General features: G+C 60.8%; 1 protein-coding gene across 1 annotated transcript; it reads right to left on the bottom strand.

Moving 5' to 3' along the window:
• Positions 1–493: 493 nt before the first annotated feature.
• On the bottom strand, positions 494–24,613 carry TMEM132E (transmembrane protein 132E). The gene is made up of 9 exons (XM_048324855.1): positions 24,504–24,613; positions 12,835–13,735; positions 11,868–12,008; positions 8,535–8,727; positions 8,132–8,275; positions 4,405–4,610; positions 3,566–3,845; positions 3,295–3,486; positions 494–2,839 (listed from the first exon to the last, which is right to left on the bottom strand). The coding sequence occupies exons 1-9, from the start codon at positions 24,574–24,576 to the stop codon at positions 1,811–1,813; spliced, it is 3,159 nt and encodes a 1,052-aa protein (XP_048180812.1). The 5' UTR covers positions 24,577–24,613; the 3' UTR covers positions 494–1,810.
• Positions 24,614–26,841: the final 2,228 nt, after the last annotated feature.

Raw genomic sequence — 26,841 nt, 5'->3', positions numbered from 1 at the left:
GTAAAAACCAACCCCCTGCATGCCCTGCCTGCCCCCCGAGCACATCTCAAACCTGCATTCATATATTTATGGATATATATGGATATAGGAAACCAGCACGGAGCTCTCAGGTAAATTTTAAGGCCACCCAGAGGAGAAACTTTCCCAGCCCCAAAACTGAGCAACTCCTTAAAGAGGCTGTTGAGACACCACCCACCACCCCGAACCACGGCTCTCCTGTCAGGGAAACTGAGGCACAGGTGTGGCTACGGCATCACCTGCTCTCTGACCACCAGACTGCCCAACAGAGGAGGATTTTGGAGGGGGAACCCTCAAATCCACAGCTTTGACCCCAAAATGCTCGGTCAAAGCTGAGCCAGCCCCCAGCCGACCCCACAGCCACCAGGGCTCAACCCCAAACCCCCTGGGAGCCCCCACCCAGGGCACCACAGCAGAGACAGGGCCGTGACAGTGCTGCCACTTTGCTTTTTGTTCCATTTTTTTCCTTTTCTGGTCTTTTATTTAAGAAAAAAAACTGAAAAAAAAAAAAAAAAAAAAACGAAAAAAAGAAAAAAAAAAAAAAAGAGACACAGTGGTGGGTAACTTTTGATCCAGAAATAATCCGCTGCCAGCCTCCACCGGGTGATGCCAGGGTGTCCCTGTCCCCACATGCTCAGTGCCCGTGGGGACAAGTGCACAGCCCAGGGTCCCCAACCTGCCAGCCCTGGTACCCCGGTGTCCCCTCCAGGCCGAGGGTGCTCTGCACCGGGCTGGGAGATGGCGTGGCCCTGGACTGGGGGGTCCCCTGGGTGAGCCAGGGGGGGCTGGGAGGTGCCACCAGCACGGGGAGGCCGGGAGGCATCGGGTTACGGCAGTCAGAAGGCACCACACAGGCTGAGCCTGGCCCCGGGCATCCCTGCTGGGCTGGCACTGGGGGAGCTGGGCTGGCACTGGGACACACAGGCCAGGTCCCATCGAGGGTGTCCCCGTGGCACTGGGAAGCCCCTGCACCGCGTTGCCATCCCAGAGCCACATTCCAACACTGGGAGGGGGCAGAAACCCATGGCTGGCCCTGGAGACCCCAGTGGGGCTGTGGGGCGGGGGGGCCGAGCACTGGCCCCATGGCTGGGACAGAGGGACAGGCAGGGTGGGCAGCAAACGTGCTGGTCACCCCCAAAGTGCCCCATGCAGCCAGGGACTGGGGCTGGTCACCCCCAAAGTGCTCCAGGTAGCCAGGGAGTGAGTGGGGCACACCGGGAATTTGGGGCTGGGTCACAGCAGGTGATGGGGACAGCAGTGCTCCAGGCCCGTGGCCATGGTGTCCCCAACTCTTGCCTCACCCAGCATCACCCAGTGTGGGCCAACGTCCCAAAAGCCATCGGGGTGACCCAGCACTCACCTCCAAAACTGTGCAGCTGAGCGCAGCAAAGGCTGGGGGAGGCCCTCTGGAAGCCCTCGCCCACCACCTCCCTGCTGGGCTCCGGGGAGAAATGGGATCTCTCCCCTCTCCCAGCCCCTTCCCGGCAGCACCCACAGCCTCCTCCTGCCCGGCCACGCGCACGCCCCGAGCTGTGACCCCGTCCCCTCGCTGGGGGGCCGCGCGTGTGCTGCTGCCTCCCCTGGGAAAACCAGTGGGGAAAGGGCGAGAACAGAAAAGAGGCGTCCCCGGGGGTGCCTTTGGACGGGGTGAGGACGTGAGATGTGCGGAACAAGGAGCCGGACGCGGGTGTCCGGCCCCGGAGAAGCGTGGTGGCGTGGCGTGGCACGGTGTGGCGTGGCGTGGCACAGCGTGGCAGCCCCTCCCTCCCGCCCCGTCCCTGCTGCCCCTGCGTTAAGCGATCTCTTTGATCCTGCAGATGTAGTTGTGAAGCTCCTCGGGGTCCTGCAGCCCCATGTCCTGGCACACCCACTCCAAGTCCTCCTCATCGGCGATGGGGATGGAGTTGTAGGCCAGCTCGTCCGAGGGCATGGTGGCGAAGGTGGTGAATTTCACCCGCTTCCGTTTGGAGGTGGGTGAGTTGAGCGGGTCCTCGCTCTGATCCCGCGTGGAGCCCCCCGAGGAGCCGTCCCCGCGCCCGTGCACCTGGCTCTGCACACTGGTCTGCGAGCTCCCGCTGCTGTGGTGGTCCCCGTGGCAGCAAGTCTGCACGTTTTCCAGCGGGTTCCCCGGGCTCTCGGGCTGCGGGGAGAGGTCATTGTGAGCCCGCAAGGGCTGCCCGTTGCCCAGGAAAACCCAGTGGTGGGAATGGTCCATGTTGGTCTGGCCTTCCGGCGGGATGCGCTTGTGCCGGTACTTCAGCACAAAGACGATGCAGTTGATGAGGAAGACCAAGATGGCCAGACAGAAGACGCCCAGCAGGGCGTACATCCCGATCTCCAGGTCCGTCAGCCCCCGTGTCACCTGCACGAAGCCGGTGGGGATGGTGGGGAAGTCCTCGGTGGGGTGAGATGCGCTGGACATCCGGCTGTCCTCACTCGGGTCCGCTTTCCTGTCCACCTCTGCCCGCAGGGTGGTGCTTGCCCCCGCCTCGCCCAGCCCCGGCCTGCTGGGCACGTGGTCGTAGTCGTAGGTGGGGTCCTCCTCGGACCCGAAATGGACGCGCACGGTGGCCAAGGCTGTGAAGAGGACGCTCTTGCGCTTGGTCTTCTGGCAGCTCTCGCAGATGACCAGCTCCGCCCGCAGCAGCTCCCCTGCGCCCTCGCTCTCCGCCACCACCAAGGGGAACGCCCGGTCCTGGGTCACCGACACCACCTTCTCGTCCAGGCTGCTCACCACCAGGTTGTAGTCCTTGGGGTCGTAGAGGGACAGGGGCGCCGTGGTGCCGTCGCTGTAGGAAATCCACAGGCTCAGCAGCGCTTCCTGCGGGACCAACACAGGCACCGGTTGCCCAGCAGGAGGCCAGTCCCACCTGCACCCCTTTGTCCATCCTCCCGTCCACCTCTCCATCCTTCTCTCCATCCAATTCACCCTTTATCCCTCCATTATCCGTCTTGTTCCAACCATTCCCTGATTTTTCTCCTTAGCCTACTCTTCCCTCCACGTTCCCCGTGCTTGCCCAGGCTCATCCCAAATCCCAGATGTGGCTACCAGAGCTGGGCCAGGAGCTGCATAGGATTCCATCCCTCCCCCTCCATCCCCATGGTTGTCCCCAGGCTTGGATCACAGGTCTCTGTGAAGGTTTCTGGGGTGTTTTGGGGTCACCAGGGTGTCATGAGGACACCGGGTGCTGTGAGGGCCAGAGTGTGGGCAGGATTTGGGAGGAGGGGGTTGCACCCCAAAATCCCCCCCAAGCCTGGATGCCCCCCCGGCCTCACCTGCTTGAAGAAGCTCAGGGTTTGCTGCACGGATGTGCGGGCGATGATGGTGTGGCTGTTGCCAGGGCTGGGGTGGAGGGACAGCGAGAGGCTGGAGACCACCTGGGCCTTCAGGTCCGTGATGCTGACCTTCTCCTCTGCCACCGTCACCAGCGTCTCACCCAGCACCGCCTCCACCAGCGGGGACACCACCTGCAGGGGTCGAGGTGCCTGTCACCGCCTGCCACCCCCAGCCAGGCTGGCAGAGGTGGGGAAAGGTGGCCAGGGGTACCTTGAAGAGGGTCGTGCCCGGCTCCCGCCCGGCCAGCGTGGAGCTGTCCACCATGTGGGCCACCCGCGGGTCATCCACGCGCATGAAGTCGCTGACCAGGTCGGTGACCTCCACCAGCCAGTCAGGCCCCAGCATGGTGACCACCTGGCCTGTGCCCTCGGCCGCCGTGGTGTGGAACTGGGTGAAGACCTGCAGCGTGGAGTGCTGGTACTGCAGGGCACAGCCCCGGCTCTGCTTCCGCTCCTCCTCGTCCTCCTCGTGCTCGCTGTCCCGCACCGACCTGCGGGATGGATGGATGGATGGGACAGTGGGTGGGCAGTGCTGCCAAGCTCGCCATGCCACAGCTCTTCAGCTCCCTCAGGAAAGGTGGCCAAGCAGGAAAAAATGTGATGTCACCAAAAAATGGTGGCTCCTGGGCCAGGAGGGGCTGTCCAGGAGGGTTCACGGGATTTAGCAGGATGTGGTAATGGCAGGGTCACCAGCAGCTCTGCCCACTAAACTGCTGAGAGGACAAGGTATCTCTGCTTGGGATGGACACCTGGAGGTCTCTAGACAACAAAAAAGGCACTTTGGAGCTTGGCTGTTCCCAGTTTCATCCAGGGAACTTTTGATGACTGCCAAGGAGGGATGTTCTCCACCAACCTCCCTGTGAAACTTTTCTCCTTCCCCATAACCTGTGTCCATGACCTCTCACCTTTCCACTGAGGACCCCTGAGATGCCTTTGTCTCCACCACCTTTAAAACCTCCTAATGAAGTCACTGAGCAAGGCAATCAACCCATGACCACCACCTCCACCTCGCCTTCTCTGGGCTGGCCAGCACGGCTCCGCAGCACCCACCTCCTGTCTGGCAGGATGGGCACCCTCCAGCCCTTGACTTGGCTCAGCCGGGCGTCCGAGAGCTCGATGTGCAGGGGTAGTTTGGGCACCCACACCGTCATCTCCAGCGGGGCCGACAGGTGCTCGTAGTTGAAGGTGACCCGGGCGCTCATGGAGCCCCGCGACTCCTTCCCGCTGACGAAGACGTAGTCGCAGCTGCTGGAAACCTGTGGGACAAGAGAGGATGGGAATGGTCCTGTAGACACAGCAGAGATCCCAGCAGGAGGCTGGATGTGCTGGAGGAGCAGAACTTCACCCGGCATGAATCCAGTTCATGCCTCACCTGGAGCAGGGATGCTCCCTCCTCCTGGAGATCCTGCTCAGAGGGAGATCCACACCCCGTGTCCACCATGCCAAGTGTCCCCTGACCCTGGTCCTCCTGAGGCACAGATCTGTGTCCACCACGCAAAGTGTCCCCTGACCCAGCTCCTCCTGCCAGCCCTCACTCTCTCCCACCTCCACCAAGAACCTCCACCAGGAACCTCCACCAAGAACCTCCACGTGGCGCCTCAGTTCCCCTTTGGCCTCCACACTGGATTGTCCCTGAGCTAGAGGCACCCATGGGTGCTTCACAGAGGTTGCAAATTGCTCAACCTGGAAATTCGCCCCAAAATCCCCTCCAGAGGGCACATGCAGCAAGCACAGTCCCACCACGTGCCCATACCCACCAGTGCCTTGTCCCTGTCCCTCCTGCTCACCCCAGAGCGAGATTCCTGCGGTCTGACTGAACCCTCCTGTTCCTCTTCTCCCTCCTCCCCTTTTAATTCCCACTTATGCAAATGCCATCAGCGAAATCTGCTATAAAACAAATCCATCCTGCGGGGGGTCACTCATTAAGGAGCCAATTAAGGAGCTCAGGGGACACCAGGGCAGCATTTCCCAGGGTTTGAGCTCGGGTCACCAGTCAACAGCTCCTTCCCAGCTGGGGTGGCAGAAGACAACCAGAAAGGGACTCCAACCTCTCACCTGCAGCAGCCCTGTGGCCTAACCCTGATCTCCTGTCAGGGACTGCATCTGATTTGTTGGATGTTGGAGAAGAGAAGAACTCGTTTGCTCAGCCAGCAGCACTGAGCTGCTCACCGGTGCAGAAGAGCTGATTTCCAGCATCAGAGAATCCCTGGATTCTCTGATGGCTGATAAAGGGTTGAGGCCAGGCTGCAGGAAGCTGGCAGCATTCCTGTCTCTCTGCCAACCTATTCCTTGAGCACCTGTGGGCAACCAGATGCAGGAATTTTGCATTTCTGAGCCCACAGCAGGGTTTGACTTCTGCAACAGCTCCAGGAGCCCTCTGCAAAGGTGTTGGTGGTCCCCTGGGGCTGGTGGAGGAGTCAGAGCCCAGGATGTCTCCTTGGGATGTCCCTGCTCCCTGAGCACTGGAGGGAACGGCGACGCAGGAGGGTTTGTTCCTCGTCTTCCCATCAGAGGTACCAGCTCAGCAAGTCTGACAAGACAATCTCATCTGTGGCGAGGCAGCGCCTGAATAAAGATGAGCTCCCGGGTGAATCCTGCAGCCGAGGATCTCTGGATATTGTGCCATTTATCACAATAAACACGATGGGCTCTGCCGGTGTTACCTTGGCTAATAAACCCCCCGGCACCTCCCTCTGGGCACCACTTGCTTTGCAGCCAGGGAGGGGGGCTGAAACTATGACAACAAAAAATCCCGGCACGCCAGGCCTGTCCCGAAGATGGAGTGACTGCAGATTAGCTCGGAAATGAAGCTTGTGTGAGGAAACTTCCCGGATTTACGGCGAGGTGTCAGGAAGAGAGAGGCTGAGGTCTGCCTGGGCTCCCAGCCAAGGCACCGCTGCCTCTGCTGCTGTGGCCAGGAGTTCCTTGCTTGGCACGGGGATAAGTGTGGGATCGAGGGGGACACACGTTCTCCAAGGCCCCCGGGAGTGGGAAGAGCCACCATGGTGCTGGCGGTGGCTGTGGGTGAGCAGGGTTCCTGAGGATCAATCCCACTGAGCTCCTGGGGGGTTCTCCAGGGGATGTGCAGTGTGGGGTTCTCAGAAAGGTCACACACAGGTGAGATCGAGCATCTCCCACTGAGCGCCGCTGGCAGCAGAGGTGGCCCTTCCACTCCCTGCGTGTCCCTCGACAACTCCCAAAGTCACCACATTTTAAAAATAGCGGGTGGTTTCTACACTCCCCTGAGTGATGATGTCCTCCTGGACACCTTTGTCAACCTGTGCCACCACAGAAGGGGACGAGGATGACAACTCCCACTCATACTCTCCCACCACATCCTTCAGAGCCATGTCCACACCAATCCCAGGACAAATTGCACATTACACAAGAGAGCAACCACCGGGGAGCCACACCAGAGCAGGGAGAGGCAGCTCTCCAGCCCGCCCTCACGTTAAATTATTTACAGTAACAGATAGCACATCCCACTCCGTAAGCTGTGATTTATGGAGCAGGTTTAGAGCTCTGACACCGCAATCATCCTCCCCGATCTCAGCAGGTAACTGAGAGGCTCCCTCGGAAATGAAGCTCCAACACAAACACCAAATAACTCAGCGAGAAATTGTGCAGGGCTCCGAGCGGGATGAGAGCCGGGGCCGGAGGGCTGCTCCCTGCATTATTTATCCCAGCTCCTGGGCATGTGCCTGCTCCCCCCAGGCCCGGGGACAGAGTGTAAATAGATTTATGAGCAGAAAGGCAGCACATTAAACAGTTTAAGTGCCTTGGAGTCCATCCTGAAGTGTATTATTGCTCCAGTGTTTTATCACGCTGGGGAGGACTGGGCTCCATAAATTAGAGCCGGTGTTGTAAATCCCATGGATCTGAGTTTCAGTCGAGAGCTTGGGTGAGCACTTTGTGGCACTGGATGTCCCCCATGGTGCGTGACACGGCCCCGTGGACAGCAAACCCCAGCAGGGACAGGGATCTGCCATCACCCCTGTGGCAAAGGGGAGAAGGGGCTACAGCCCCCCGGAGAATCCAGACCCCTTCCCTGCCTCTGCCCAACCCAGCGGGATCATGGAAAGGGAGAGCTGGCTGGGTGCACGCAGGGAGAGGGGTGGGAGGTGTTCGGGAGAAGGGAATGATGTCTGGGGGCGGATGGATGGATGGAAATGGTGGCAGAGTGACATGGGCAGGTGGGCAGATGGATTTATTCAGGGATGGAGAAATCTATATGGATGAACAGGGCTGGTGATGGAAAAGTCGGAGGGTTTGAGTACCAGGGGCTGCCTCAGTGGCTGGGGCAGGGAGCCTTTGGCATTGGCCCCTTCAGCACCTCTCCCATCTGGATCTTCCCCCTCAGCTCCTCTTTCCCCTCCATCATTCCCAGCTTCCATCTCACCAGTCCCCAGCCCAGCAGCTGATCCAGTCGAGACAGAAATGTCACTCCAAGGCCGAGTGTGGGCACCGATGGGGCCGTGCAGCTCAGCCCATGAGGTGACATTTCCCCTTATCAGCACCAGGTGTTGTGATAACCTGCAGTTACTGCTGCTGCCTGCTGCCAGTGTTGGAGCATCCCGTGGCCTCTCTGGGGACAGTGACAAAGTGTCTTGTCCTTCTCCTGGCAGACCCCAGGGAGAAGCTTGCATGGACTGGAGCCACCAAGGGGATGATGCTTGGTTTGGGTGGGGTTGTGAGCCACATCAGCTCGGACCCCCATCGGGGTCAGGAGAACCCCAGCCCCTTGTGAGGGTCACAGAAGTCCCCTCCCCACACCCACCTTGATGATGTCCTCGTTGTTGGACTTGCACTCCACCATGGCTGAGACATCCACGATGACGCCGCTCAGCTCGATGGCAATGACCTTCACGGGAATGGCCACCGTGCGCCCCGTCAGGATGGCCGTGTTGATGATCTCCGTGTCCTGGGGGTGGCACAGAAAGGGCACCATCATGTAAGAGGGCAGCTTGTCCCAGCTGGGGCAGGGAAGGACCTGGGTGTGGGTGAGATGGATGGATGGATGGATGGATGGATGGATGGATGGATGGATGAATGGATAGATGGAGAGATGGATGATGGATGGATGATGGATGGATGGAGAGGTGCTATAGGGCAGGTGGGCAATCCCTCAGGGGTCCCAACCCCTCAGAGCGGGTAACACCTGAGGGCATGAACTTGCTCACCATGGCCAGGGGCACAATGGCCCTGATGTCCCTCTGGATGACTGTCAGCTCCGTGACCACCTTCTCCAGGTCTGGCGGGGGGTTGCGGCCGCGGTAGTCGATGTGCCACATGATGCGGCGTGTCACTGACTGGCTCGTGAAGTTCTCCATCTCGAAATCCAGCTGCATGATCTCCGACGAGGAGTCCCCATCGCTGGGCAGGGGGACAGCAGGAAGGGACGCGGTGAGGTGGCTGTCCCAGGTCCCACAGACACACCAGGATAAGCGCCAGGCCGTCCACAGACTCCCCAGCAGGTGCCCTTGGTGTCCCCAGGCACAAGGGGGACTGTGCAGTGGGTGCCACCCAAACCCAGCAGCCCGGACCCCCACCACTGCCAGGGGCTGCTCCGATGGGATCCTGCAGATTCCCATGGCAATCTCCCCAGTGGGAGAGAGAAATGTTTTTCACCGCCTCTGCCAGCAGGACAAGAACACCTCATCATCCCTGCCAGGGCTGCTGGGTGACATCACAGGGTGAGCGTGTGGCCATGGCCTCGGGGGACAGTGGGTGGCTGCAGGTGCTGCAGGCCTTGTCTCCCTGACTGTCTTCCCAACAGCATGGATGGATTTATTGCTCCGGTCTGGACACTCATGTCCCACAGGTCAGATCCCACATGTCCCACACCCAGATCACAGATGTCCCATAGATCAGATCCCAAATGTCCCACAGGTCAGATCCTATGTGTCCCATAGATCAGATCCCATGTGTCCCACACCCAGATCGCAAATGTCCCACAGGTCAGATCCGAAATGTCCCACATGTCAGATCCCAGAGCACTCAGGAATGACAAATAAATGTCAACACAGCAGCCCAGCCCAAGCTGTTGATTTTAAAGCCCCTTCCAAGGGGATCCCATGGGGAAACTGAGGCACAGGAGAAAGAGGTCCAAGCCCAGGCAGGAGCTGGGACAGAGCTGGGATTTGGGGCCGGGCCGTCCCCCAGGCTGTGAGGAAGGAGGGGCAGGGGACAGGGGAGGTGGACAGAGCCAGCAGGGGAGAACAGCCCCGGGACCGTCAGCTCAGCAAACACACCCAAATTAATGCCAGGGCTGGGGACAGCAGGACAGGGAGTGACCTCTGGGGTGTCCCCGAGGCAGGACAGGGTGTAGAGGATGCCAAACCCAGGATATGGTGCCAGGCTGAGGGGACAAGTTGGTGACCGTCTGCATCACGGCTTGGACACAACCTTACAGCAGCACCACCAATTACTCGCATGCCCCATCCCTACAACCAAATCTCCCTGGAGCTGATCCTGCCCTCACAGCTCTGCCCACCGGCAAATCCTTGGGGAAGCTCAGGGTTCAACCCTGCCCCGAGCCGGACTTCACTGCTCCAAAAAACTGAACACCCCTGGCAGAAACCCCAGAGCCCCCCCAAACCACAGCACCGCTAAAAGCCCCCGCAGAGCCAGCGGGGCGGGGAGGGAAAGTGGAATTGCAGTGGAAGGGAAGCCAGGACTGGCTCTGCTTTCATCTCAGTGCAGCAGCAATTGAGAAGGTCCCATCGATCTGGGGTACAGGACACAGCCAGGTTTCTCTCTGATCAATATCTAATGAGTGAGAGGGAGCAGGGACAGAGGAGAGCGAGAAGCTGGAGCTGCTCCAGACCACGGCAAGCCCGATCCCTGATCCCTGCTCCCCGATCCCACAGCAGCTGTGATGGGCTTAGCAGTGGAGCTGATCCACAAGGGCTGGTGGGGTCTTGCTGTGCCCCCAAGGCAGGTTTGGGGGTTCAAGGCAGTTCACCAAAGGCCACGGGGTGTGAAAAGCAGATTTGGCTGCTCTCCCAGTGCCAGGAGTACCCAACCCAGTTGGGAAGGGGCAGGTCCAAAGGCAAAGCAGAGCCAGGGGTGCTGTGGCAAAGGGACTTCTCGCCGTGGGGTGCCCCGAGGTGTCCCAGGAGCGCTGCCAGGCCCAGCCGCCACCCTCTGCCCTGCCCCAGCACCGTCTGCTCTGAACAGAGGCAAGAGCCAGGCTGCTCACATGGGGGGAACCACTCAGGATGCAGCTTCTGGGGTGCAAAACACCCCAAAATGGCCCTTCTGACCCCAACGCTCAGGGCTCTCAGCCCCTCCCTGCACAGCCAGCGCTGTCAAAAGCCCCCAGAGCCCCAGCGCAGCAACTCCTCTGTTTGCACAGCCCCGAGGGCAGCACGGCGCGGAGTCATTCATCCTCTCCGTTCCGTTAATATTTGATGGAGTTGTTTGTCTAAAAGGTGATTGTAATCACTTTAAATTCCTCCCCCGTCTCTAACCTTTGCAGGCTGATTGGAAGCAGCGCTGGCAGCGGCAGAGGGGGAAGGGGGAGAGGATCCGGCTGCTGCCAGCTCTGCTCTCCTGGGCTGCGGGGTGGGCGTGCAGGGGACAGGGGGCTGGTGGCCCTGGGGACACGCCAGGATCAGCCAGGCTGCGGCTTTGGACGCTGTGGGTGCATTTGCAGGGTGGGGGTGAAGGAAAATCCGCCCTCCTGGTAAGAAAAGGGTTCTGCAGAGCTTTGGGGGTCACACCAGAGCAGGCAGAGCTGAGGATCTCCTTTTTCCAGGAGTCTGGCCCCAGCTTCGCTCAGTTTTGGGGTGGGGGGACAGAGGTGTGGGGAGATTTCCATCGCAGAGGGCAGGAATGAGCACATCGAGGGGCTTTAACCCAGCTCCTGGAGACACTCGTGTCCCTTTTCCCAGTGACAGAAATGTCACTCTTGTGTTCCAGCACTTCAGAACCTTTCCTGCTGCTAGTTTTGACCCCGTGCCCATCCCAGCCCTCGCCTGCCATGTCCTGCCAGTCTCACATCTCCCCTTCTTCAGGCTGAGCACCCTCTGGGGTCTCAGCTTGGCTTTGTGGGTCTTTTCTCCTGCAGATCGTTCTCATTTCCATCTCCAGGGCTCTCCTCAATGGACCTGAGCCTTTCCCAGAGCCCCAGGAATGTGTGAGCAGGGTAGAACTGCCCAGCTCAGGTGCTGGCATGGATCCTGCTCCCCATCCAATGCTCATCCATCATTTTAGGGTTCAGGTGGGACCTTGCCTTGCTCCGCTGCCTTCCCGGAGGAGACACCAGGATGGACAGCAAAGAGCTGCTGCCTCTCACGGGGCAGAAATTCAATTTCTTAATTAAAAAATTAAAATTCCTCCACCCCAGACTACGGAATCCTCCATGGCTTCACAATTCACCTTAAAACCCTCCATTTCCCCTGCCAGCAGCCATGTGGCACCGCAGCCCCCCAGGGCAGGGGGTAAAGGGAGAACTGCTCCAGGCCAAATCCCAGCAACTTCCCTGGCATTCCCAGAGGTGCAGCCCTTACCTGGGCCCGGCCCCGTCTGCCCTGGACACGTCCACGGTGGCCGTGGAGTGTTTGCCACCCGTCAGCAGCTCCGAGCTCACCAGCCACTGCCCGCTCCTGGACTTGGTGCTCAGCAGGTTCACCCCTTTCTTGGCCTTCACCCTGTGGAGAGCGACAGTCAGGGATGGAGCCTCCCCCTGCGGCAGCCCTGGATCCCCTTGGATCCCTTGCCGTGGCACGGGAGGAGTTTTACCCCTGATCCCTTCAGGCTGTGGGAAGCATCATCCAGGCTGGCAGCAGCAGCCCGCTCCAGCTGCTCTTTTTCACGGCATTTTGTCTCTCCAATGACCCCTCCAGCAGGATTTTGACCTCCCAGCCCCAGTGCTGACCCAAGTGAGACTGGGCACCCCTGGGGCACAGGACACAAGAGCCTGGAGCACCACATCCCCCATCGTGGGGGCTCCCTGCTGCTCCAGAGGCCACAGGGACGTTTGTGAGTGCCCTTTGAAGAGGTGTGGCCAGCCCTTGTGTCCCCATCTTTAGGGACACGCAGCGATGGGGGTCCCCCCTGCTCACCGGCGCACACTGGGGTGCCCAGCACCTCCTGCCCACTGCCCCATTCGGCTCCCGCGTGGCAGGAGGAGGGGACATGGGGCACAGCAGCCCCACGGCCATGCCACACCTTGTCCCCAGAGTGGCTGGCAATAAACCCAGAGCTGCCGGCAGAATCACTGGGAACACTGGGAGAGGACAGGCAGCAGCGCTAGTGCAGAGATGTCCTGCATGGACAGCCCTCCCCTTTTCTCCAGGAAGCTCCCACTGCAAAACCGCATTCCAGATATTCCTCCAGCCCTGCTTCCAGATCTGCTCCAGCCTCCAGCAGACCCCACAAACACCACTCCCTCCCAACCCACGCCCCCATGCCCACAGCTGCCTTTTCCCAACCATCCCCTGGAGAAGGGAAGCGGGAACATCCCCAGGCCCTCACCTGAGGGTGAAGTGCTCCACCGTGGAGTTGGACATCAGGTAGAGGAGGATGCTCAGCACCTCTCCAGGCTTCAGGGGCTTGTCGGGCAGGCGGATGAAGACGTTGCCGTCCAGGTGATGCTCCTGCAGGGCGGGCGCGGGCGGGGGCTGCAGGAGGCTGACGCTGCCGATGCGCAGCAGCGGGTGCTGCGTGGGACCCTCGGTGCGCGCCCCGCCGGCCCCGCGGCGAGCGCCCGCATCCCCAAGGCACTGTCCGGCGCCGTCGGGTGCGTGCAGGGTGTAGTACAGCTCGGCCTGCTGGCTCTCCCCCGGCACCACCTCCAGGCTCTCGGGGCTCTTCCTCCTGCCCAGCGGCACGGCCGAGGGGCCGAACCAGGCGTGGGGCAGCTCGGCCTGCACCAGGCACATGGCCAGGCTGCCCCGCAGCCGGCACGAGCTCTTGAGCTCGCGGGCGTCGCGGAAGGCGTGGAGCCGCACGCAGGGCAGCCGGTCAGTCACGTCGAAGTCGTCCCAATCCCGGCCGGCCACGTAGAAGAGCACTTGGACCACGGGCTGGCTGGCCACCAGCCGCGGCTGGACGATGAAGGCGCGCACCTTCCAGTTGACGGTGAGGCGGTCGGGCACCTCCAGGGTGCTGGAGGGCTGCAGGTGCTCCTTGGGCAGCACCAGCCCCGTGCTGAAGGGCCCCAGGGTGACGTTGAGGACAGGCAGCTCCTTGGTCTGGAAGACGACGAAGGGCTCGGAGCGCTGCAGAGGGGTGCTGCCGTTGCCCGCCGGGCTGGCTCCCAGCTCCTTGAGGAAGAAGGCCAGGCGGGTGTTGGACAGGCGGTAGCTGACGGGCAGCAGGATGGCACCAGGGGGCTCGGCGGGCTCGGGGCTGGGGGCTGGGCTCTTGGCGTGGGCTGAAAAGGGGGTGCAGAGTGGGGGTTAGCGTGGGGCATCCCCCTCTGGAACAGCTCCCGAGCAAGAAACACAGATCCAGGCCGGAGTGGCACAAGGAGGAGCTGGAGCTTCAGCCCCCAGACCTCTCAGAAGGGCAGCAAGAGCCTGGCTGGGTTTGTGTCCCACAAACCAAAAATGCGGGAGACCCCGGGACCCCGAGCAGGATTGTGCCTCCTGACGGGTGGCACCAACCTCACCCAACACCCTCGGCGTGGCACGGGGTGTCCAGGGTGTGTTGAAGCCGCACCCAGCCTCATATTGTCCCTGGGGAGCCCGAAGCTCTGGTCACCCACCCCAGCACTGCCTGAACCAGCAAAGACCCTTTAACAGGAACAGGGATAACTGGCTTCATCCCAGCTTCATCCCAGCTTCATCCCAGCTTCCCAAGACACGGATGCTGACTTTCTCCATGGGCTCGTTACCGAAAGTTGGATCCAGGCTGACTTTTGGCTGGCAGATCCCACCACGTATTTATCATCATCAAGCCTTTCCTTCTGCATTCAGCCCCCAGATCACCCAGGGAAGGTGGCTAAAGCAGCCCCCAGACCCGCTCTGTCCCCACAGACTGCCTTAAGGGTGGTGTCACAGCCGGTCTGTCACCCGTCACCCACCCCGGGGTGCCACCCGCATTGTGCGTGTCCCCAAAGCTGGCCCAGACCAAATTTTTCCAGACCTGGTGGAGAGGTGACGTGGATGATGTTGGTGGCACCCTGTGCAAACCCCAGCAGCGCCCAGGGCCCTCTGGAAATCCCACTTTGTCCTTCATTTTGATCACTTTTGCCTTAAAAAAATTACTCCAGGACTGAGCAGAGCAGGGAGCCCCTGCCAGCCGAGGGGCAGAGCTGCCCGAGCCCCTTGCAGGGATCCCGTTATCCCACCGCAAGCGAAGAGAAAACCCACGAAAATCTTCCTGGGAAAGGCGGCCGGCGCGGAGCCGGCGCCCGGCACGGGCTGTGCTGGCAGCTGCGGGATCCTGGAAGACATCTCAAGGTCTTTCCCTTCTCCAGCGGCTGCCAGGAATTCCCAGGAGGGCTGGATCCCGCCCGCTCCCCTCGGCTCCCCGCATCCGCCGTTCCCGGCGCTGATTGCAGCCGCTCCCAAGCGGCTCCCGAGCAGCGGAGTCCAAATTACGGGTGTCAGACGGCGAGGAAAGGTGTGGATGTGCCGGCTTCGCTCCCGGGAATGACTCAGCCTCCTTCCCCACGGGGGCTTTGGAGCGTGCCAGGACCCGGAGGCTTTTTCCAGCCGGGAAAGTGGCCCCAGACACTTTCCCCGGGGTTCAAGGGACGCAGGAACCCCCGGGCGAGCCTGGAAGTCTCTGCTGCGGGGCACAGGGGAGTTAAGCAGCTTAGAGGGCTCATTAAAGGATTAGCGCTGGGGACGGGACAGGCAGAATCCCTATCCCGGGATGGAAGCTGTCCAGGAGCCAGGTAGAGAATTCCCCGGGGCTGTGGGAATGCTGGGCCCAGCTCCAGCCCCTGCCACCCCATCCAGCTTGTCCTGCTTGTTTTCCCATCTCCCAGAGAGCCAGGAGCTGCAGGAGAGGTGCCAAACCCTGGAAAGCACCCATGGGTGCCCCTCTGCTCGGCAGTACCAGCGCTGAGGGGCTTTCTGCTCCTGCGACTCGTGGAAGTTGTTTTCTGTTGGGAAAGGTGAAGGTTGGCATGCTCCTGCCATGCCCGACAAGTGGAAAAGGGGAACTTTTTCCAAGGCGTGAGATTATTTGAGGAAAAGGATCCAGCAGCTGGAGCAACACGAGCTGGGCTGCTTGGGTGAGGGACAGGGGAAGGGGCTTTGCTCAACTTGAAACATCATCAGGCTTTATCCCTTCAAAATCTCCGGGGTTCGGAGCAGGATCAGGACATTTCACAGGGAAAACCCACCCCAAAGCCACCCAACTCAATGCCCAGCACAGCCCCGAGCAAAACCCATCCTGGAGGCGGTGCAAAATGCCCGGCGTCACCCTCGAGCGGGGGACAGGAGAAGCTCAGTGCCACCCCAGCGAGCACCCAGGGCCGGGCTGGCACGCACTGGGAGGGCTGAGGCAGCTGGGTTTGGGTGCAGTTTGGCCCCTTCAGCACCCAGCTCCTTCCTCCTCCCGTGGGGATTCTCTGATGGGTAATGAGGGTTGTGCGCTGCAGGAAAGCCCCTCTCAGACTCGGTTTGGTGCTGCAGTGGGGACACCCAGGGTGGCCCTGTCGCCGAGCCGAGCTGCGGGGAGAGCCAGGGCCAGGCTGGGCTGGAGATTAATGGGATGGCCGTGATGAGTTGAGTGCCGGCGGATTGGCGGCACACAGAGAAGCTATTTCCTTCGCAGACAAAATGCATTTAAATGATGCTCTAATCTGTAGCCGGGAGGGGACGGGAGCGGCGCCGCCCTTGCCTGGCCGGGAACTAATCCTGCTAGGAGAGGGTCCAACCCAGCCACATCCAGCCTGGAGTGCGGGGAATCACAGCCACGGGGGCAGGAGAGAAGGAGAAGGGAGGTGGGAGGTGCATGGAGCTGGGGATGCAGGTGCTGGGTGGGGAAAAGGGATAAATAAAGTGTCAGGGAGAGTAAAGGATGGATGGATGGATGGATGGATGGATGGATGGATGGATGGATGGATGTCAAAAATGGCTGGACAGCAGGAGAATAGCTTCAGGATGAGGGAGGAGAGGGGATGGATGGGTGGGAAGGGAAGGGAAGGGAAGGGAAGGGAAGGGAAGGGAAGGGAAGGGAAGGGAAGGGAAGGGAAGGGAAGGGAAGGGAAGGGAAGGGAAGGGAAGGGAAGGGAAGGGAAGGGAAGGGAAGGCCCAACAGCTCAAGAGATGGAAGGAAGGTGCCCCGAAGAAACCGTGAGGATGGACAGACGCAGCTCAGGACACTCCAGTCCCCACGCCGCTGTCCCCAGTTCCTGCCCTAGTTTCTTGTCACCCCCGGGAGAGGGGGTGGCCTCATGTCCCGCTCTGGCCAGGTTTGGGGGGCCAGAAGGGTTAAGCCCTGCCGGCTGGCTCCGCTCCGCAGCACTGCTGCCGCTGTGGTTAGCGGGATTTGCAGCACCTGACCTGCATTCCGGGTTCATCAGGCCGGCACTGAGGGGCCCATATGGCCCTTCCACCCCGGCAGCCAAAACACAGCTCCCCGTGCCTGGCCAGATCCCACCGGCCTGGGGGCTTCCCAAACCCCCCGGGCTGAGGATCCAGCCCAGCCCTACAGCGGGACCCCCGTGTGTCCCCTCGGGGGGACCGGCAGCGCTGACAGGGAGATGTAAACACACAAGTGGTGACCCCTTTGTGCAGCCCCACATCTGCCCCGCCAGATGTGCCCCGCGCCGGCCGCAGACACGGGGCCAGATGGGCCGAGCTGCTCTGGAGGGCACGTGGGAACAGGGGCAGCGCCCTTCAGCCCTGCCTCAAACCCCAGACCGGGGCCAAGGGGTCTCACTCTCTGCTGGAAAAAACAGCACCGAAAGTCCCTGAACACCCCTCCTCAGCCCTGCTGTGGGGTTTAGGTCATCATCATCATCATCCGTGCTCCTGGTTCAGGGGGTGCTGGGCTCGGACAGGCTGCTGGACACATGGGAAAGGAGGCTGCTGGACAGCCTGGATTGAGGCACCAGCTCCATCACCTTCCCCTCTTGCCCTGAATCCCCAGGAAATGGGGCACAGGCGGAGCCTTTCCACCCTGCTCCCACCACCCCTGCTCCCACCTGTTATCCCGAGGTTTCAGACCCTCCTCCTCCTCCTCTTCCCCTGATCCAGAACCAATGGCAGAGCTGAGCTCCAGCTTAGCCCAGCCCCAGCTGTCGGCCATGGGGATCACTTCAGGCTCGCTCCAGGGGGGATTTTTATCCCAGCTTATCCCGTGGGACACAGCGGGGGCTCCGGGGCTATATCCCCACTTATGGGGGGAAGAACACACGGGGAAAGCTCTGGAGAGCAGGGATGGGAGGTTTGGGGTCAGCCCAGGAGGGTTAAAACCTCTCTGGGTGTTCATGGATGGCACTGGGGGCTCTCTGGATCAGTGGATTGAGCGCTGCTCCAAGGAATGTGGGACACCAGCCACTGCTCTCCCAGCCAGGCTTCCCTGGGGATCCCACCTTGGAGCAAGGCAGGACAGTTGTCCCTAAAGCCGTGACTTGAGCTGCCATGGGGATAAACCCTCCCCAAATACCTGGGGAAGGATTGGGGGGTGTCACCATCCCTCCCAGAGGGCCCCACCCTGGCTCCCAGCCCAGCTCGGGGCTCCTGGGGAGGGGTTTTGGTGCACACCAGTCCCCAGGACCACCAGTGATCCCTTATTCCCAGATCCAGTCCCGTTCCAGGGTGACGATCCTACTCCTGAATAGGGTGTCCCAGAGGAGTCAGTGGGGTGATGGATCCCCCCCCAAAATCCCGAGAAGCAGGAGCCCCCGAGGAGGATGTCCAGCCTGGCTATTCCCTGCTGGACACCAGCATGGATTTCTGACTTCTCTTTGCTTCCACCCCATTCCCCTGAGCATCCTGCACATCCCAGGCTGAGCCCCAAAATCTGCTGGGTCAGGCTTTGCCACCCCATCCGTCAGGACCAAGCACAAAGGGGAAACAGGGGTGGCAGGGGCCCCAAATACCGGGGATGTGCCACATCTGGAGCTTCTAGAGATGCCCCCCACCTGCAGCTCCCACAGCTGGATGTTCCCACAGCTGGAGGTGGCCCCAGCTCCCAGGGAAGGGTCAGGCTCGGACATCTCCCCACCTGTCCTGGGAATCCTTTCCCTCCTCATCCCACAGCAGCAATCCCTGCCACCCTACACTCCCACCCCAGTGGGGCCAGCACCTCCAAACACCCTAAAAACCAACAAAAAGGGAGAAAAGAAACCTCCAGGCCTCGCCCCAAAACTCAGCCAGCCCCAACACGTGCTCCACGCTCCCAGGGGGGGAGGAAAATAAAAGCCAGGAATTAAATACAAACGAAAAGCAGAAAACACAGGGAGACCCCTCACGGAAACCTCCAGAATGTTCCCTGCAGCCAGAGCCATGGGAATTGCTTTTGGTGACACAAATGACAACAAGCTCCCCCTTCCCTGTGATGCATCTGGAGCCTCCATCTCCAGTCCCAGCTAATTGGAAGTCAATTAAGTGAATAATTGTTACAAACGTGGAATCACCTTCCCCTGGCAGGGAGAGCGTGGGATGCAGGGATGCTCCCGGATCTGGCCATGGCCAGGGTGGGGATGAGCTGGGAATTCCCATGGCACCGAGGTTCAGCTGGTCCAGGCTTCCCAAAAATCAGCCTGGGGTGGGAATTGAGCAGGAGCTGGCTGGGATATGGAGTCTGGGATTGGATTCCTGGGAGCAGCAGGAGTGGATTCTTTGGTGTCTAACTTGTTTCTTGAAGATCCCTGAGATTTCTCCCTCTCCCAAAAAGTCTAGCCTGGCTTCTCCAGGATCGGGAGCAATAAAATCCAACAAGGCTGGTGGGACACATCCTAGGATTTTTTTTTTTAGCACCGAGGAAAAGGGAACTGCCGCAGCACTGCTGAGGGCTGTGCTTCCCCCAGGAAATTAATAAGAGGGAATAAACAAAACAGGGAAAAATAAATTTAAAAAAAAAAAAAAGGCAGGGACCTAAAGGAATAAATAAATATGGCCTAAATGGGATGTGCCATGCAGAGGCACAGCCTGCCATAAATTCCTGGAACCAGCAAGACTTTTACACAGCAGCTACTTTGGAGCAATTTCCACAAATCACAGCGAGGGACAGGCCGGGGGACAGGGAGGAGAAGACCTTTCCAGAGGAGGGAGAAAAACGAAGGAATTAATTAAAAAGGGGGATAAAAAAAAAAACCACGGGGGAGTGGCTGATTGTGAATGGCCGGAAAGCAACGGGAGGGGAGAGAATTTGGGATAAACAGGGCAGCCCCCAAAATGTTCCCTGGTGGGTGCTGGGCTGGGGGAGCTCCACGCTGGGAGCAGCCCAGGTGGGCACAGGTGGATCCCCCAAAAACTCACGCTGGGGAGCCAGAACTGGGAATTGGGGACGGCAAATCCCGAGGGAGAAGCCCCCAGCACCCCAGTGTGGGGACGGCGGCAATGCAGGGACACCCCCAAAGCCACATGTCCTGCTCGGATCACCCCATCCCCTCGCCATCCCTTCCCACCACGGCCAGGAGCAGGAATACGCTCCCAGCACCCTCTGAACACCGAATTTGCCCCCCAGGCTGCCCTCCCAGCAGCTCCAGGCTGTGCCCAGCGACACCTCCCGCACTGATTCGATGCCAATTAATTCATTCCCCTCCTGCGATGTGGGGCTGGATTCGATTCCAGAGGCACCCAAGGAGCCACAGGGAAAGCCAGCCCTGGGTTTAAAGCCCCAGCATCAGCCTCAGAGCTCCAAAAGCAGGGCTGGGAAGTGGTAGCAGCTCCAACAGGGCTGGAATTCGTCCCCTTCCTTTGCTGATCCCGCAGCCACACCGAGCTGGCAGCAGCAGCAGGGAGGGATTGCATTTCCAACCTGATTTATCTTCCAGAGGAGAAACACAGCTTTTCCTTGAAGGAAAATAAATGGAAAATGAATGAATTCTCAAGTTTTGCCAGTTCTGGGGCGAACCCAGACTCCTGCAGGGGACAGGAGGTGACAAAGCCACCCCGGCAGCATCCGCTTGGGCTTTTAGGGAAAATCCAGGCTGGCAAATATTATCCAGGTGGTGGAAAATGCTCGCCAGAAGGTGACAGTGGCTCCACCAGAAGATTGAATTGGCCTTGCTGGTGGTGTCCTCCCCAAGGCCAGGGCAGAGGTGAGGGGGGACGAGGGACATGGGCCGGGCCAGGAGCAGCTCAAGGAAAGGAAGGGAGAGCCACACCCTGAGGAACAACCCCTGCACGCCAACCCTGGGGTGCCTGTGGCACAGGTGACAGCCCAGAAATCCCCCAGCCCAGCTGGGCCACCACCAAACGTGGCTGGAGGACCCTGGACCTCCCAATTTCCCCGCTGGGTGAGCCCCAGCCTCATTTTCCCTGGGAAACAGGCAGCAGGACCTGCCTCACTCCACCCCCCTGAACCATTTCTCCCTCTGCCACAGCAACTTCCAGGGCAGACCCCGTCCCCACAGCCACCGCTGGGGTCCCCAACCCCATCCCAGCGTGTCCCACCCCACCGCCTCCCTCCCTGCCCGCCCGGGGGGCTGCTCGTTAGCAGAGCCGTGTATTTAATAACAAAAGATCCTGATTAGATTAGCAGCAGCGACCTTTTCCAGACGGACGGGACGCTCCCGCGGCGGCAGTGACAGGCGCCACACGGGAGGGGACACCAGGCAGCTCCCGGTCCCCCCACACACCCAACACTGTTGTGGGCAGGCAGTGCAGGAGCCAAAAATAATCAGGCTGTGCTGTCCAAGCAGCCCTTCCCTCGGCCGTCATCCCCCAGGATGGTGCCACATCCCGCTGGTTCCCTCCGTAAGATGGGATGGAGCCGGGATGAGCCGGTGGAATGCTCTGCAGGCATCCTCAGCTGGGCTGGTTTTGCCTTTTTTCCCCCCTCTTTTCTAGGATGCAGGCGAGCTGGGAGAGGGACCTTTACGATTTAAATCGTGGCACTTCAGAAACAAAATTCCCGAGGAAATAGCCAGGGTTCCAAAAATTCCTGAGCAATCCCCAGCCAGGGGGCTGCTGCCACTTCATTCCCTGCCTCAGTTTCCCCCCGGCGTGCTCGCCCAAAAGGATGAGGACCAAAGCCCGTGGCTGCTGCTCCCCAAAATCATCGCGCAGAGGATCTCCCTCATCCTCTTCCCTCCCCTCAAAAGCACCAAGAGGGCAAAAAGGGATAGAAGAAAAGATGATTTCTCAGTGGGGTGGAACTTCACACCCCTAAATTGGGCTGGGATTTAAGGTATTGGGGTTTGGGGGAGGTGGAGCGAGCCTTGGGGTCACGCAAGGACACTCCAGAGCCAAAATCCATTGGAATATCCCCCTTTTCCGTGGCATCAAAGGTAAAACTGGTGCCAGGCCGGGTCCTCTCCCCTCAATTGCCTGCCACGGATCCTATTGCCCCTTCCCTGCTCCTGGGAATGCTCAGCTGCCCTGCGCCCATCCCAATAACCGCGGTGGCGGCTGTCAAACCAGCAAACGGCGGGGTTGTGTTCCCGGCGAGCATTCCCAGTGTTCCATGAGCGAAGCCGGGTGTCGGTTCCCAGCTCCCAGCGAGTTATGGCACATCTCCACCTGCTGGTCTGAAAACCCCGGAGCCGGGAGACGCTGAGCCCAGACGGGCTTGGGGTTTGGGGTTGGGCTGTGTCCCCCCCCACTGGGTTTGGGGTGTCCGGGCCGGAGACCCCACAGGGATGAAGCCGTGGATCATCATCCTTCACCCCCAGCCCCATTTTCCTGGCGTGTGGTGGAAGGCAGGACTGGCAAACACACAGCACAGCCCCGTTCCCTCCAGCAGTGGGATGGGCTGTGGGATCCGGCGCAGCACACCCCAAACCTGCCCGGAGTGCAGGGCCAGGATAACCACCCCAACCCCAGCAGCTCTGGAGCACTGCAGAGCCTCCAGGCTCCTCTGGGAGCGGGGAAACTGAGGCACGCCGCAGGCACGGGGTTCGATGCGGAGCTGAGGGAAGATGCAGAGTCCGAGTTCAGCCCTACAGACAACACAAATCATCCCATAAACCCATAAATCCTGACACATCCCTACACAACCACGCCGGGCAGACACCACCAGCATCCCCCCATTACACCGCGGCCTCCACGTGTCCATCTGTCCATCCTTGGGGCCACCCTGGGGCCATCCCAGCCGGGGAGATGCCAAAATAAAAACCCCCTTTTTGGGCAGCAGCTGATGTGGGGCCTCGGCCAAGCAGCTCCCGGGGAGTGCAGCGGGAGCCAGGCTGGCACAGAGGGCTGCTCCTAAATAAAAAAAAACCCAACAAAACAAGGAAAAAGGGGGAAAGGAATGAAATCTTCCAAGCAGGAGAGCAGCACACGGCTTCACCACGGGCTGACCCTGCTGAAAGCCCCAACAGTTTGTAGGGAACGCTGGAGAATCGGGAGCTCTCCTGTGGGTTTTTTTTCCCAGCTCCCCCTTTTATTTGTCCACCAAAGGCCAGCGAAGGGCAGCTGTGCATCTTGAAAGGAGCTGGCCAACTCCTGGCAGAGGTTTCCCTTTTCCCTGGGCACCGGCAGCGCGGCGAGCCCTGGCACAGGCCACCCTCGCCCACCTCACACCGGCAGCGCTGCTGCAGCGACCCCCACAAGCCCCACAGGGAGCCCCACAACCGTTGTATCCCCCAAAATCTAAACCCCAGGCCTGACCCACTGCATTTGTGGGGTCCCAGCAGCAATGGGGGCTCAGAAACCCCCTCCCGGGGGTTTCTGAGCCCCCATTGCTGCTGGGACCCCCCCTTCCCCCCAAGGAGGGGATGGGGAGCAGCACATCTCCCACGGGGATGCTTCCCGCAGCCGACCCAGACAGTTGGATCTTATCCAGGGAATTCGGGCAGCAGGAGCTCCCTGCTTGCCTCCAAGCTGGCCAGACTGCTGAGCTGATGGTCCCAAAGAGCTCTGCCAGCCAACCCTGCCCGTGAAGGAGCCCAAAAAACCCCTCACTGTCACGGTACAGGGGTCCACCTGCCAGCCCTAAGGGTTCGACGGGAAGTTGCGGCTCCACAGCCCGGAGCATCCTTGCTCCTCCACTGGGCTCCGAATTTCCAGGCTGGAAAACCCCTTCAATGCTCTCAATATCCCCTCTCCTCCTTATTTCACCACTCCCCAAGCTCCTCCAAGACCCTGGAGTACTGCAGATGCTGAGAGAGCCCCCAAAGCACCTCGGCCATGGGCTGTTGGGGTGACACAGAGCCAGGCACGCTCCAGGGATCCCCTCCGGCTCCAGGAGGCATCACTGGAACCGGGCAGTGTCCCCAGGACACCCCGAGGCCGAGGCCAGAGCCAGGTGGCCACCCCCAGACTGCAAACAGCCCCCGCTTTCTGCTCGGCCCGGCTGGGGAAAGCGGCTTCGGCAGGGGCTTGGTTTTAAATGGGAAACACCCACAAAAATCCTTCGTGGGAACAGCCTGGCACCCCTCAGGGTGCGTGACCCCTCTCTGGCCTGGCTGGCCAATGAGAGCCCCCAGCAGCAGGTGCTGGCATCCCCAGGGCTGGCACCGGGGAGGCCGGGATGGCACCGCAGCCCGATCGGGATGCGACTCAGGGCAAAGGGGGGGGTGCAGGCCCCCCAAACCGCGCGGAGGGGGGGGATCAGAAGGAGGGAGAGGGATGGCAGGGGCTGCACCCCCACCCCAAAACGCTGCCACCCGCGCAGAGCTTGCCCAGCAACTCGGCGCAGCCCGGGAAAGTGTCTGGGTGCGGGTCTGGGGATCAGCGAGTGGATAATAGCGGATCAACCCCTGATCCTGCCGCTAAAGCAGCTCTGCATTAAGGAGACAAGAGTCGGGGGGGGGCCAGGGGACACCCCCTCGCTCCTTGTGTCCCCCTGCCACCCTGCTGGCAGCCCAGGCTCAGCTCAGCCCGCCGCCAGCGCTCGCAAGCACAAGCTGTCATTTTATTAAGCCAGGAATAAACTCTAATCTTCACCCATTTCGCTTTGGGGAGGGGGGGCACGGAGAGAGCCAGGGAGGGGGGCGCAGAGGGGCAGGGGGTGCCTCTGGAGGGGGAGGAAGATGGTGCAAAGCCCGGTATTGAAGACAGAGATGTAATATAGAGATATATTTATAAATATTTATATCCCCCCCCCCCCCCCTTGCCAGCACTTACCGGGGAGCAGCAGGGAGCAGAGGCAGCAGAGCAGCGCGGCCGGTCCGGGAAGCATCTTCTCCGGAGAGGCCATTGCAAGGTGGGGGAACAGCCAGAAAAAACGGGGTGGGGGGGTGGGATGGGGGGGCGGGAAAAAAACCCGAAAAAAAAAGAAATAATAAGAAAAAAAAATAATAAAAAAAAATAATAACAACAAAAGGAATCCAAACCAAGCACCGGAAAAAAAAAAACCCGCAGAAATCCCCCTAAATCCAACCACGTGCGAGCCGGGAGCAGCAGCCAACGGCGGAATTTGGGGAGGGGGGGGGGGAACCGGCTCAGGTTAGGGGGGGCTCGGCTTTGCCCCCCCCCAGCTCAGCGAGCACAGCACCCCATCTCCGGTCCCCCGCCCCTCCCCACCCCGCACCCCAAAGCTGCCGCAACCTCCCCCCCAACCAGTGCCTGCAGGGCGGCCGGGGGAGCGCCCAGCCGGCGGGGGCGGGTCCCCCTCCTCTTCCTCCTCCTCCTCTTCCTCCTCGGGAGCCGCGAGCGGGGGGAGCAGAGCACGTGGAACCCCCTCCCGGAGGCGAAAAAAGCCCCGATGTGCCGATGGAGGATGATGCTGCAGGGTGCGGGTCTCCAGCCCCCCCCCCCCCTTCCCTGCACGAGAAGAGAAATCAGAATTCCAAGCGCTCTTCTATCAAAGGGGGGGAAAAAAAAATTTGGGGGGGCGGGGGAGGGGGGGGAGCCAAAAAAAAAAAATCTGAATTAACGCGCTGCCCCCGAGGAAAAAGACAAACAGGGGGAAAAAAAAAAAAGAAGAAGAAGAAAACAAGAACGTAACAAAAAAAACCACAACCCGGAGCCGGGTGAATAATTAATCCCAGGCAGATGCGATCAATCGGCGGCAGGAGCGGCTCGGCGGTGGAGTCCCCGCATCCGAAGGCAAACTTTGGGGGGGGGGGACATCCCGGGGCTCAGCGCTGGCAGCGGGGGGACCCCGCCAGGAGCGTTGCAAGGAGGGGGGGGTCCCCGCCTCCTCCGCGTTAAAGAGGGGGTGCCCCCCTTTGGATGAGCAGCGGGGATGCCGGAGGCTCGGGCAGGTGCGGGGGGCTCTGCCGAGGGCCCCTCCCCGCCTGTGCCGGGCCGGGCTGGGCGCTCCGGTGCCCGCTCGCCCGGCCCGAGCCGCATCGGGCTCCGCTGGGTGCCAGCGAGAGGAGGGCGGCAGGGGGAGGCGCCTTCCTCCTCCTCCTCCTCCTTCTCCTCCTCCTCCTTCTCCTCGCAGCCCCCACCTCCCGCTTCCCGAGCCCCCCAGCGAATTCCCCAAACACCCCCGGGTGCGGCGGGGGGTGCCCGGCCCGGCCTTGCCCTGCCCTGGGGCGATGCAAAGGGGTCGTGAAAATTGGGGGGGTTAAGACCCCTCCTGGGCAAGGGGAAGCGCGGAGAGGAGCAGCCGGGTTTGGTCACTTCTCGCCACCCTGAGGGTGCCTGTGCCACCCGGGGGCATCGGCCTTGTCACCCCCTCCCTGCAGGGCCCCACACAGGCTGGGGGTGTTGGGGATCCAAGGGGATCCAAGGGGATCAGTCACCCCTTCCCTGCTCCCCTACACACTCCACACATCCCGGGATCATCTCCTGCAGGGCCCGGAGATGCTTCCAGCATGGCTAGGGAGGGATTCCCTTATCCCGGCTTGCTGGAGCCATGGGAGAGTTGGGATTTTGGGGAGCAGCGCTCCTGGGAATGCCACCCTCCCCTCAGCTCCCCTTGTGTGAGCTTTTGGGGACCGAGACCCCATTCCCAGCCATTCCCTACATTCCCACCTGGGTTTTCCTGCCCACGCCAACCCCGCGGGTGCCTTCCCTCTCCCTGCTCCGCTCCCGTCCATTCCCGCATCTCCTTTCCCCAGGAAAGCTCGGCCAGCACGCTCCTCTCGGCAGCCTCATTGGCAGTGGAAGTGCGGGAGACATCTCCATTAACGCCCAAATAATTCACGGCAATTAATGGGATTGACCTTGAGCGGCGACAGGAGCTGGAGCTGCCCCCAGGAAGAGGCAGCCCCACAGCGCCCAGGAGGAGGATGGATGTCCCCGAGGGTCCCCAGCACCTCTGGGTGCTGCTGGGAGGGCTTGGAAACAACGCCGGGAATGGCGGGACCGGGGTGAGGAAGAGGAGGGAGATGGGATGTGCCCCAAACACCTGGAATTCTGCAGGAATGGCTGAGTGCTGTTTCGGAGTGGCCCTGCCACCTCCCAGGCGCTCGCTGCTTGTTTCCATAAAAACCCCATGATTTATAAGGCAATCTCCCAAATGCTTCAGGAGGGGAGGGCTGATCCCGGGCTGAATCCCCAGGGATGGCAC

The sequence above is a fragment of the Corvus hawaiiensis genome, chromosome 20 (genome assembly GCF_020740725.1).
Source record: "Corvus hawaiiensis isolate bCorHaw1 chromosome 20, bCorHaw1.pri.cur, whole genome shotgun sequence".
NCBI classification, from domain to species: Eukaryota; Metazoa; Chordata; class Aves; order Passeriformes; family Corvidae; genus Corvus; species Corvus hawaiiensis.
The sequence above is the reverse complement of the archived record's forward strand: the minus strand, read 5'-3'. Positions and strand labels throughout refer to the sequence as shown.